Here is a 12,972-nt window from a genome sequence, read left to right as displayed (position 1 = left end):
GGTCATGTGCGCGTCCGTGTGTGTTGGAGGAGGGGCTCTGTAAGGAAGTCTGAAGGAAGGGGCAGATTTTTTTCGGCTGCGTACTTTAAAAAAATTCTAGCGCACTCGAGCTGGTTTCTCCATTCTTACCTATCCTACCTTTAATTCTCACTTTATAATCTTTTGACACCCAAAAAACTGAAACCTGAAGACACTGAAATGTGGAGGAATGGCTGTGAGGTTGTAGTTTGGACAGGGAAAACATGGCTCTAATGCTTGTGTATATTTTCATGGATGCAGATAGGGGCTATACATCAGTATTCGGAGAAAAGTTAAATTGATAAGATGGCTGTGATAAACACATCTTCCACTAACAGTAGATCAAGACGCAGAGTTTTGGTCTTCGTTTCTGTATTTCAGAGTGAATGTAAAACTTTTTGAAAGTGCCAGCGGGGGTGGAAATTATTTACGCATTTATCTGTGTTTGTGTGGACGTCCTCTGTTTGCATTGCAGCTCTCCATCCCTCACATATCTGACGTTTTACAAACAGCTTTACCTGCTGCGCTGCTCTCTTTTTATACAAATAATTCTAAACGAGAACCGGGGGTACTGTTTGCTTGTGTGTTTGTGCACAGTGTTTACTGAGGGAGGGAGCGGAAAGGAAGGGCCGTACACTAGTTGTCTGAGGTGAGAAGAACCTGAGAGGAAGGAGCTATTAATATAAACAGAGCGGCTCCTCCTCCTACCTAATGGAAGTGTAAACAATGGCTAAACTCTGGAGTCACGAATGACCTTAAAAAGAGAGCAGCAGGACAAGGTAAATGAAAAATGAATTATGCAACGAGGAGGGGGTAAAAGAGCTTCAGTCAAATGATGTTAAATATGGAAGCAACTTGATTTAGTTCTTATACAAACAATGTATATTGAATAGCCCATAAGTGTGTAAAACTGGAACTGGATCCAGTTTAGAAAACATACTCCGCAAGGAAATCCACTGGAAAGACAGGGAGGAAACACAAAACACACAACTCAGAGTTTGGAGGGAGCAAGAGAATTTAGAAGAATCCTCCCTGGGAAATACCAGAAGCTAAAAGACTGCAGGCACGACCCAGTAAACCAGAATGTAGGTAACCTGGGGTAAATGTAAAATAAATAAATAAATAATTTGAGACGCATCTTTGTCCCCGATTCCCCTTTACATTTGCATTGGATCAGCCAGAAAAGTCGCAGGCAAACAAGCTCTGGTTAAAGATGAGCTATGCAGAGCGTATTTACACTCTACTGAATTAACATCAAGCTGCTTGAGAGCTCAGTATTTAACAGCCTATAAACTAATATTATTTTACAATAAAAACCGGTATTGCAAAACGATTATTTGGTTTTTAGCTTGAAATTGTTTTATGCAGTTACAATATTATCCATCACTAGCCCACTGGGAACGTGAGAGTGCTACAGTAGATTAGGGATTAGGAAGTGTGAGGAAGTGAGAGACGAGGAAACGGGAAGCTCACCTGAGATGGCGAATTGCCGGCCAGCTCTTTGGGCGGGCTCTCCACAGGGGGGGGCTGGTTCTGTTTCCTATAAGAGAGTGTGAACACATGAAAGTATGAATGACGACAAACGCACACACAGAAAACTTGATATCATTTCTGAATATTCTATATATCCACCTGCATACAAGCACTACAGGAACACTCATTTATCTATCTAGATGTTGAGGTGACATGGCATTTCTATCCACTCCAGCACATTGTACATGATAGGCTAAAGGGCAGGACATCTGTAAGTGGTTGTGCAATCACAACAGAGCTGCCCAGCTTACCAATCAGAGCAGTCACAGCAGACAAAAAATGACAAATATGAACCTGAAACTGAGCATAATATGTCCTCTTTATGTGCTTGAAAACAAACTGTGTGGCTACCATTTCCTCAGTCACTAATTCTACAGACGCATGAGGACATTAAAAACAAGTTACAACAGTTGGGTAGCTATGACAACAGAGCAAATGAGGGCCTACTTGACAAAAGCAGCACTTGGTCATAACCGCAACCTTGATGTTGAAAAATGGACAATCATTCAATCTGTTTGCAAGCTCTATACCAGTTTATGAGTCCAAATCTTCCTTTCTTCTCTACAGAGGAATATGTGTAACCTCACAGACAAATGCTGCGTGTTTATTAATGGTTGAACAATTTTGGCTGCTAGTTCAGGATGAGTGAGAAAGCAGCGTGACACTGTTTAGTGAGAGAGAAAGCGAGAGAGACAGAATATGGTGCTGCAGCTCATTTTGGGTATAGATGTTTGAGAGTTTTATCAAGCAATATGCACTCTATGCAACATGGACATTTGAAAGGAGCAGGGACACACTGCACTACTGTCTTTCATACAGACAACTTAACTCTATAAAGTACTTAGAGCCAAAAACCATCTTAGTGTCAGGTGTGAACAACAGAGCCCCAGATTGATTATGATGCACTGAACTCAGACCTCATTATGTATCAGATTAATGTGGCACACAGTAGGAGTGTCAAAACAAGAGAGCAGTGCCAAATAAAAAGCCTTTTAACCAAGACAAAAGGTGCCTACCGAACTAGGGCAAGACAAAGCTACACGTGGATCCAGTCTTGTTTGAACAAATGCAGTCTAATCCAATTTACTTTTATTTAATTCAGGGAGTTCCGGCTGTTGCAATATACCGGTTATAATGATATTGACCACAATACTTTTAAAACATTTTTATTATACACATAATGTTGATATAATTCATAATAATATCATATTGGCAGATGTTAGGCATGGTTTATTCATTTTATCTTAAGTCTTCCTTCGTTTGACTGAGAGGGTTGTGGTCGTGGACTTTTTTTGAATACCGTTTTTATCTCCTTTTGTTCCTTGAATTGTTATATTATCATGATATTCAGCATCTATGCAAAAAGGTTTAAACTTCTGACCTGACTTGAATCAATTGCTGTCTTTTAATTTGTGATGTGTGCTATTTTGTTAAAGCACTTTCAGCAGCACCTACTGTATGGAAAGTGCTATACAAATAAAGCTTTTATATATTATCATTAGTTGATTTAATCAGTTCATTTGGTTGCCTTTTTAATATACACTTTTGCATAGTAACAGAATCTTTCTCCAACTCCCTATACTTGTATTATGTAGTAATTTATTTGCCATTAAAAGACCCAAAACGAACAATAAATACACTTGAAGATTGATTTAACTGATAGCATTGTATTTTAAGATTTTGTATTTTCAGATTTTCCAGGAAACATCATGAAAACATGGTCATCATGAGTTCTTTTAACCGTGAAATCCTGCTGTGAAAATCTGATGTCCTGACAGCCCCGAGTAATTTAAATATCAACACTCTTTCTCCAGCACGGCCAATTCCACCACTACAGCTAGAGCGCAGTATACTTGCTCAAACACACTCTGGTTTAAAGTACAAATAAATTCTACAAACAGGCTGTCATAACTTGACATGTAGAAGAGCACTTTGCACACGCAGACACGCCACTGTCACAGCTGACAACTGACAACTGCATCAGAAGGGAGCAGTTGGGAACAGCGAGTCTTGTCAATGCCCCACCCTAGTTCAATCAGGGTGTGTGTGTTTGTGTGTGTGTGTGTTGGGGACAGGCAGATAGAGAGGCAGGAGCTACGAGTGAAACAGCACGCTGACCGATATGGCTGAACCTTGGCCGGCAGCCATCTCACGCACGGATCAGCATGTGCTGGAACACTGTTGCATCATGTGCGTTCCTATCGTGTTGCTGTGCTACTCCTGCGTGACTGCCTGCATTAGCTCAAAACTCTGGAGGACATGGGGGTGGCATTAGTTTGAAGGCTGTGGCTGTTAGTCAGCTGATTAACTCACAAACGGAGCTCAAAGTACGGTTAAAACAGGGACACGGGAAGTATTCATGCCTTTACAAACTAAATACATACACTGGAATTAAAGAAATGTAGAACTAATAAAAACTAACATTGTAAAAGTTTATTTCATCTTTCACTTTTAATGCCACTTTGAAAAGGCTAGATTGTGTCGTTACATTTATTATATTGCCAGGTCGTTTTTGCTCTCCATTTATGTAGATTTGGTGGACAAAAACACCTTTCAACAGCCCAATACAAAACATACAACTATGTCAGCAGCAGTCTCAACAAAAGCTGGACATATCAGCTACGTTTTATAAAGTAGTATATGTTGCAGGATTATTGCATTAAGGGTTTACATTCTGCTGGTCACTCAGTGTTGACACTCTTGACGCTGCATTTAAAGTTGCACCACAGGTAAAACTGAGCTGATTATGGTGAATAGGGGCTATTCTTGAGTCTGACGTCAACACAAACTGAGCTCCGGAGCACTGCTGCCTGCCTGCCTGCTCTATAAATAGTTAGCAGGAAGATTGCCTTCCCTTGGTGTCCCAGATCCTGAGAAACCACATTTTTTCCACTAGGAAGAAGGCCAGTAGCTCACGCTGTCAACAAATACAACACGGTCCTCAGTAGAACAAACAGAAAACTTCCTTGGGACACACCGGCCGTTGTAATAGAAAAGGTGGGTTTTTCACATCCATTTCAAGTGTACAGAATACAGAATTAAACCTCAGACAGAAAATAAGTTTATCTACAAAGCTTGGCAGCTCTATAGTCCCAACATACCAGAAGCACTCACCCTGCAGCCTAGCGTTCTCCACAGAGTAACCACAAACAATAACACAAGGTGCTTTGCTGTGTCACAATACTGAACTCTACTCAGGGTTCATACAGCATAAGGCAAGTTAGATTTAAGACATTTTTAAAATGCCTATCAAAAATAAATTGAGATCAATTTTACAAAAAAGAAATTCTGCCATCTGAATCTCGGTAAAAGGGTTTTTAGTGTTTATCCAACTATTTTAGGTTTTACAAAGCAACAATTCATAAAATTAAACTTCTGATGTGATTGATATAATCTTGACTGATATACGGCTGATGAGAATCATCACGAGGGTAACACATGCGTTTAAAGCGAGTGATCCACATCTCTGACTTACTTAACCAGGATTCTCTTGAGAAGCTGCTGGTCTCCTTCAGTGTAGCCTGGCCAGTCCATCTGGAGGTCCTTATACAAATTGTCCTTCAATGTGAAGGTGTTGTCCTTCCCATTCAGAATCGCCACCTGGGAGAGCAGAAAGATGGAATCGTGAGTCTACTCCTCAGTTTCTGAGAGGAAACAGAGGCAATAAATGTGTTTGTTTAACCTGTTGCAGGTAGCTATCCAGGGAGTCCTTGTCTAATGGCAAGAGGCCGTCTTTCTGCAACCTCAGGATCAGCTCAGCCTTCTTGTAAGGCTTGAGGGCCAGCAGGTGTGTGAGGCGCTCTCTGAGCGGCCTGTGCTGAGGCGTGCCCTTCTTCAGCGTGCTGCTCGAGATGATGACGGGCCGAGACGTCCTCCGCAGCGGGGCGACGTCTGAGAGGCCAGGTGCCGGTTTCCGGATCTGAACCTTTTTACCTTAAGAGTGCAGGAGTTACAGAAGGGAAGTAGGAGCATTAGAAAAGTTGAATTTATCTCAACTACTTTTTTAGGACTTGCATTATTCTGAGTATAAATGGCAGGAGTCATTTAGTACTTCAATCTAGCACTGAAACAAAAGTGCTGGTGGCAGAGGACCCGAGTGACTTGTGGGCTGGCAGCCAATGCCTGCTTGTTTTCATAAGAACAGAAAATAACAAAAATCACAGCAAGAAATATATTTCTGTCAACATCTTTTATCTCAGTGACTTATAATGGCTTCGGGAACTTGCAGATGACTCAGATAAGATGCATCAGGCACTGATCTTTAGTGCTGCCACGTCCCCCGTACTCACCTTCCATTATACACATCAGCTTTTATCACCTTATCCCACGGAGACCTTTTTCAGGTGATTTAGACTTAATATTGTGTTGCCTTCTTCTGAGCCTGAAACAGCGTTTGGCTCCACAGCACACAGGGACTAGACTTTTGTTGACTCACTGCTGAACAGTGAATAGGCTAACACTGGATTTCTTTCTTTGCAGGCAATGAGGCAGTGCTGCTGTGGTTTGCTACTGCTGCTGCAGCACGGTTTGTTTTATGGCGCAGGTCCGAGACCAAAACAAGAAGTCAGAAACTCTGCATGTTTAAAATTACAATCACGGGGTTGGGGAGAAAGAGGATCAGTGTGCATGTGGCACATTAGCTGCTTGAGCATTTAGAAAGCAAACCACCATCAAATTCAATAAAGTCCTGGTTACAGATGAGGCATTCTGGCCCTCCGCCATTGGGCCCCAGACTCAAACTGCCCGTCTGCTGCAACATGAACCCATTCACCAGCAGAGAAAGGCTACACAAACACATGAGCTATTTGACTTTTCGCACGGTTCGGATATTCTTCTACTCTATTCTTGTCTGTCAACTCCCTAAAACTTTATGGAGTTTAAATGGAAATAACATTGGTGGAAAGTAACTAAGTACTGTATTCAAGACATTTGAGGTAAATGTACTTTACTTGAGTTTCCCATGTTACTTTAAACTTCTAATCTACAACATATTGGAAGCAAATCTTAAATGTTTTACATTTATTTGGACATTATGATTTACAATACATTATGATATGCCATTATGGATGGAGGTAAATGGCAGTATAATAAGATATTAATGTTATCTCATCCTTTGCTAGCTGTAAAAATTAAATCATGAACACATTAATGCTCACTAATCATCATCGAGCGATTTAACATATTATTCCATAAAATTGCCACTTTGGATAATGAGTACTTTTAGATTTTGTACTTTTCCTTAGGTACACATTTTTTGAATGCAGGACTCTGACTTGCAACAGAGTATGTCGTCACTGTGGTTTCATTACTTTTATTTTAATATAAGATCTGAATACTTCTTCCACCACTGGGAAATACCTCCTCCTGATTAAGCAAATGAAGAAGTGAGTTTAATATACTACTAGGAGTGATAGTCAGGTGGTCTGCTTGCATCTGTGCCGGTTTTCCTCACCTACGTATCTCCCCCCGAGCTTGATGACGATGGCACTCCGACTGCGAGTCTCCTCCTCGACCTGGGCCATGTTTTCCCTGGCCTTCTGGTACGAGTCGTCCGTGGCACAAACTGTAATTTTGTCCTGGATCCCACCCAAACAATCCAGCTGAATGCTCCCTTCACTGCAAAAACAAAGAGGAGACGGTGAGAGAGGAAGACTAGGATAGAGTGACCAGTAGCTTCAATAGAAATAGGATGGAAAAGATTGGATATCCTTATTTTAAAGAAGTTGCAACTTGATAAGTTTGACAGTTATTTTAAATAGACAGGAAATAAACCATAAATCCACTAGGCATTAACCTAGAATCTCTCCCCATTTGTAATAACCCGTCTGTTCTCTGTGCATTCCTTCCCAGATGAGCTCCATTAAGCACCCTGGAGGGAACAACTATTATTTTTACAATTTCCATCCAACTGTGTGTTCCCACAGTACGACTCACTGCCGCATCAAATCCCATTCTTTCCCGACTTTCCGGCTCTCTTTGATTCCCCTCTACTCCGATGGGGATTTGGCAGAAAATGAGATGGCGCTGGAGCGGTCAGTGGAAGCTGAGCTCCGTCATTTGGGCTTTAGACTGGAACTCGAGGTTGATTAGGATCCAGTCGGAGATGTGGATGAACTCCACCTGACCCACTTGATACAAATATTCTATGAATAATGGGGTCATTGAGAGTCAGAAATGTTTTGTTGTTTCCAATTCTGTTTTCTACTTCCTTCCCCCTCATGACAAACATCTGGTCCTATTTATTTCAAGCACATTTCTGCCCATGTTATGCCAGAGAAAGTGTGCAGAACAAGCTTTATGCATAGAACAGGACGGCCCCTGATGCTATTAAAGGACACAACACTTGCAGCAAGAGCAAGACCTACACTAAGTTTAAATATTTTTAAACACTTTTTAATTTATCTTAAATGCATAAAAACAAAGATGCATGCACTTTAAAAAAAAAAAAGTTTAACAACTGTGTTCTTATTTTTGCAACTGTGCAAAAATGTATGTTGTTGAATAAAAAATTATAAAATAGACAAATATACAATTATTGTAAGATCTATTATACATTTAATTACACTATTTGGTATTAAACTTTTAAATGAAAGTAAAGAAGGCATGTGCATGATACTGGTGTAATGCAATGTTATAGACATCATGTGTGCATCTTTCCACACCGTAGCAGCTATGTTCAGCCAAAATCCCAACTGTGTTCACCAGAGCTGATATTAAGCATCAGGGATTCAGCTCACGTTATAGAAATGTTAAATCAAAAATAATGTCTACCCGAAAACACTCATTGTCTTTCCAAAGACTGCTGATTATTCACACGGACCTCAATGACAGTATTCAAATGTTCCACCACAATTGACATAAATGTTACTGTCAGAGAATCTGTTTTTTGCAGAAGAAGATTTGTTGCAGATCTGATGAGAGAAAGGAGTAAAAGTGAGTGAAATTCAGTGTTGGTTTTACCTGGTGATGTACTGCTGGATGCAGTCGAAGCTGCCCTGGGGGTTATCTCTGCCCACATGTGACAGGTAGAAAGTAAACGTTTGCAGTTCACTGGAATTTTCTGACCGTGGTATTGAAATTTTCTGTTGAAGACAAAGAAGAATAAAACATTAAAATATGAAATCACCATGAGCTATGCGCGTTTTTAATTAGTGAGTGTCAGAACAAGGGGCCACAGAGCCTTCAAAACCTTTTACAATACAGCAACAATCATTTTCTTTTTTTGAGGCATTCAGAAAGCAAATGCCAGTGCTCCATTCTTTGAAAACCTGGCTCCGACTACGTACATCTGTCAGTAAGCCCAAGGCATTTTCTCGCCTGCTTCAAAAACACTGAAAGCCTCAGAAAAACGCAGCTAAAATCTGCTGCCTTGTCTTCCTCCAGCACGGCAGAGTGTTCCCAACGTGTGATTGGAGGAACCACAGGTAAATGACTATAACAGAAGAACTATGATAGGTATTTCTGCAGTGTCTAGCCTCAACATAGTTAGGCACATCTTATTCGTCCCCCTTCATCCCACACTACAGGTGTTACATTTGGAAGACTACAGAGGACATGGAGTCAACTCTGCGAACCAGTAATCAGACAGCTGCGGGACAATTTGGTTAAATTGAGGAAATAATTTGACATGTACAACTGTGATGCAGATGCTTAGTTTTCTGCTTTAAAAGACATCTTTCATTGAGCACTGGGTGAAATGGTTAACATTTGAATGCGGTGCACAGAGGCATGTCAGTAATCTGCTTAGAGAGAAATGTGAAAGAGAGAGCCGAGGGTGACACTGAAACTTTGCCTCGGCGATTAAGTCTACCTGACATCACCTCAAAATTATTTTCACACCCTATCATTAAAGGATTGACAAGTTAATTCATTTGATAAGTTGAGAGAAAACCAGCAGGAACGGTAGTTTAGGAGCAGGTAAGGTAAGGTCAGGCGGAGGGTTGTGTTTCCACGAGGCCCTGGCAGGCTAACCCCAGCTCAGCTCTGCTTTCATGAGCATCAAGGCTGTGCATCACACGGTAACAAAATATGCTGAATTCGATGGTTCAGGATCCCCAGTTCAGCTCCTCTTGACCAGTGAGCACTGAGCTAACCTCCACCAGAGGCTCAGCCGGTGACTCACTGGCCTCTTCATCAGGAGTCAGACGTGCTGTCAGACTGCAGGCAGATTAGCTCTGTTTACTCAAAAATCCGAACACATGAAGGTTGCATATGGCCGACTACAAATAACTACAATATCCATTTATGTGTGCCTGTCGTATTATGTATTGATTATTTTATCCGCTGGAAGACCTTTGCTTTTAGTTTTCCATAATGCTCCATAACATAACGCACTTACTGCATCTGCCGCACTCGACCTCATACAGATAAATCAATAACCGATACAACTTCAGCGGTACTTGTTATTATCGTCCTTATGACAATAACCAACAATTTACACAGGAAGAGGACGATCCCACACCACATTGTGTAATAGGTTAGTACACATTTAAATGACAGGATGTAGAGACATTTGTGGCCGCAGATGTAAAAGACAAACTTAAATCCTGTTACAAAGAACAATCTGAAACGTCTGTGAGGAACAACAAGATATGTTAAAATGATAAATGTTCTTGCTCTATATTTTCACAGTTGCTACAACCCTCTGCTGTGTCTAATCTATAGACTTCAACCAGCCAGTTGCTGCAGCACAGGCAGTATGAGAAAATAAAGAGCTTTTTGAACATTAAAGTATGTAAACATGTCACAGTAGAGGCACAAGACACAAATATGAACATTAGCATAATTCGGGCCCCTTTAAATGTGAATACAGCAAATACAGAAGCAACTCCTGTTACTCACACAAAGCCCAATACATAATTTATAAATGGCTTATTCCAGGACCAATAAAGATCAATCAATTCCTTGTAAGAGTGTATTAGAGGATATGCCCAGCCTCAAATGTGACAGTCAGATTCTATTCCTGAGTTTACAGGAAAAAACGTGTGGTAGTTTGAATACATTAAATATGCTAAAAATGTCCTATGCCAGAGTTGAAGGACACCTACATGCACAGCTGATATGCAGAAACATTGATTGTGTAAACCCAGACATGATTAAGAGGCAGAGGAACCAACAAAAAGGAGAGGCTCTATTGACTCACGCTGTAGAGGATAAAAGACGCCTCTCCACACCAAATGGCTCAGGCTTAAGAAACGAGAGAGTGTTGAAACCCACTATATGCATACACTAACTTACTCGTGCGTGGTAAAGTGCAGTTTCTTAAGAAAGCGGGTCACAGGGTGGAAGCTGACACTCCTTTTTTTGTCAATGAGTTGGCCTTACTCTAGTTTATAGTGCACCTGGACTATAAAACAGTCTATTGTAAACTAATATAAAAGAGTCGTTCTAATGTGATGTTTGTCATGTTCAATCTTGAGCATTGAAATATGTCAATGTTTTTCACTTTTGAAAAGTAGAGGGTGCATCTTGAGGGGTTTGAGGTGAAATAACAGGTAATATCGAGTTGTGGACAGGGGAACCTCAAACGAACATTATTTTAATGTGAACCCAACTGCTTTCTCGTCTAAGGAAACACAAATAAACCCACAGGTTTAAATCTGTTTTACTTGCAAATTAAAAACTTTGCATGCAACAGCATCGGTTGAAGTGTTTATCAAAGCTTTAGCCAGCTGTTGACACAAAAGCTAAAATAAGAGAGCAATGGAAAAAGGCACAGTTTAAAAGAGACTACTTTAAACACTGGATGAAGGACAAAGAAACACTATCTCTACAAGTAATAATCACCTTTGGAAAGCTTTTCTAGGGCTGGAAGTGGATTTTCAACAGGTGTTCAACCACCCCCTCCTTAATCTGCCTGCAGCTAGCCTCATCTTCTCATTCTGTATGGCAGCGAGCACACAATGCCCCCCACGCACTTCACCCGGTCCTCTCTCCAAGAACAGGCGAGAGAAAAGGAGCAAAGAGGCAGAACAACAACAAAACTGATAGAGGCCAGAAACACAAAGCCCACATCAAAGATGAAGCTTTGCTTTGCTTCGCTTCATGTGGCCTAATTTCTGTCTTCTGTTTATGAACTTATCAGCAGTCAGTATTTGTTATCCCAAATTGATGGTGCAGGAGAAAAACTCAAATAGCCTAATATTATACAACAATGTAAACACACACAATTTCTTCATCTAATGTTCAGATAACATTTGTAGCTGGAATTTAAAGATTTAGCTTGTATAATATATAATAATTAGAGATTAAAACTGGCTGGAAAACTATTGTAAACTGTTGATTTGCTCGGCCGAAGAGCCATTCAGAGAGCTCTCTCTCTCCAACTGCCTCTGCCAACAATTAAACATGCTAAATGGACATCAGTTGTGGATAAGGCTCATCTAGTGTCAATGACGGCTGATTGGGCTCTGAAGCTTCCATTAACTCTCCAACTAGACAGTTAATAGAAGCTTCATCGACCGTGTTGAGTTATTACTGATCATACGTGTTTAATGTAGGCGTTGTATACACCATCTTTTGTCACTTCAAGTCTGAACTCCGACTTTTCGCTAAATTGCCTGTTTTGTGTCTTTAAATACTCTCCTTTGCAAAACATGTAGGAAACTTGTTATGCGAGTGTGCACTTAGTCAGAGCCCAGAGAGAAGCAGCACCAGATGAATGAATATGAGTGAATGAATATATGTGAGCTCAGCCAGCCAGGCCATCTGCTCTGTAATTTAGCCACTTTCTCCCTTCTGACTACCATTCTGATAACAGTGACAGATTCTCCTCCACAAACCGAGCCGGCTGCACCAGAAAAATACATGCCTTCCTTTACTCTTCAGCATTAGAACTTTGGATAATACACATCAGGTTTACCGTCTGATTTGTGCAAACACGACACATATGCCTGAATGCTTGTATACATATGCGATTTCAATGCCTGCGAAAAAAGGCGATTTAAAGAAACGGACACTGGCTCTGTGCAGAATTTCACAGCACTGTTCACAATTTCATACAAACAAATTGAAGCAGGGTGGCAGCATGATTCGTTTTAAGAATCCGAGAAGACGCTCAAATAATAGCTGCAAACTGGACACTTTTGGTGAAGAGGACGACACTGGACAAACTGTTTTCAATTATGGATAACTGTTAGCACCCTCTCCAACATCTACCGGACTGACAGCGGATCCATCCATCCATCTTTCTATTGCCAATGTAGAAATCATAGACCATAACAAAAATACTCAGAGCTATACAAAGGATCATATGATATCCAACATCTTACAAATTCTTCAAGACAACCTGCACACCCAAAACATTATTTTAGACAAAATTCTCTGCTGCTGCCTGAGGTTTATTGATGAGAGTTTGGAAAGCATTCAGTTAATTCCCATAGCAACATATCGAGCATTATAAATACATGTTAACAAGCTGTG

At 40.7% G+C, this 12,972-nt stretch overlaps 1 protein-coding gene across 1 annotated transcript in view; it reads right to left on the bottom strand.

The window, feature by feature from the left end:
• ell (elongation factor RNA polymerase II) overlaps positions 1 to 12,972 on the bottom strand; it is a 34,476-nt gene that overhangs the window by 5,963 nt on the left and 15,541 nt on the right. The window contains exons 3-7 of the mRNA XM_034147169.1: positions 8,512 to 8,633; positions 7,004 to 7,167; positions 5,234 to 5,484; positions 5,027 to 5,151; positions 1,492 to 1,558 (exon numbers count right to left, since the gene is read on the bottom strand). Of these exons, the coding sequence (XP_034003060.1) occupies positions 1,492 to 1,558; positions 5,027 to 5,151; positions 5,234 to 5,484; positions 7,004 to 7,167; positions 8,512 to 8,633 (729 nt within the window). The remainder of the gene's footprint in view (positions 1 to 1,491; positions 1,559 to 5,026; positions 5,152 to 5,233; positions 5,485 to 7,003; positions 7,168 to 8,511; positions 8,634 to 12,972) is intronic.

This window comes from Trematomus bernacchii, unplaced genomic scaffold (genome assembly GCF_902827165.1).
Source record: "Trematomus bernacchii unplaced genomic scaffold, fTreBer1.1, whole genome shotgun sequence".
NCBI classification, from domain to species: domain Eukaryota; kingdom Metazoa; phylum Chordata; class Actinopteri; order Perciformes; family Nototheniidae; genus Trematomus; species Trematomus bernacchii.
This window is presented reverse-complemented; position numbering and strand designations above follow the sequence as displayed.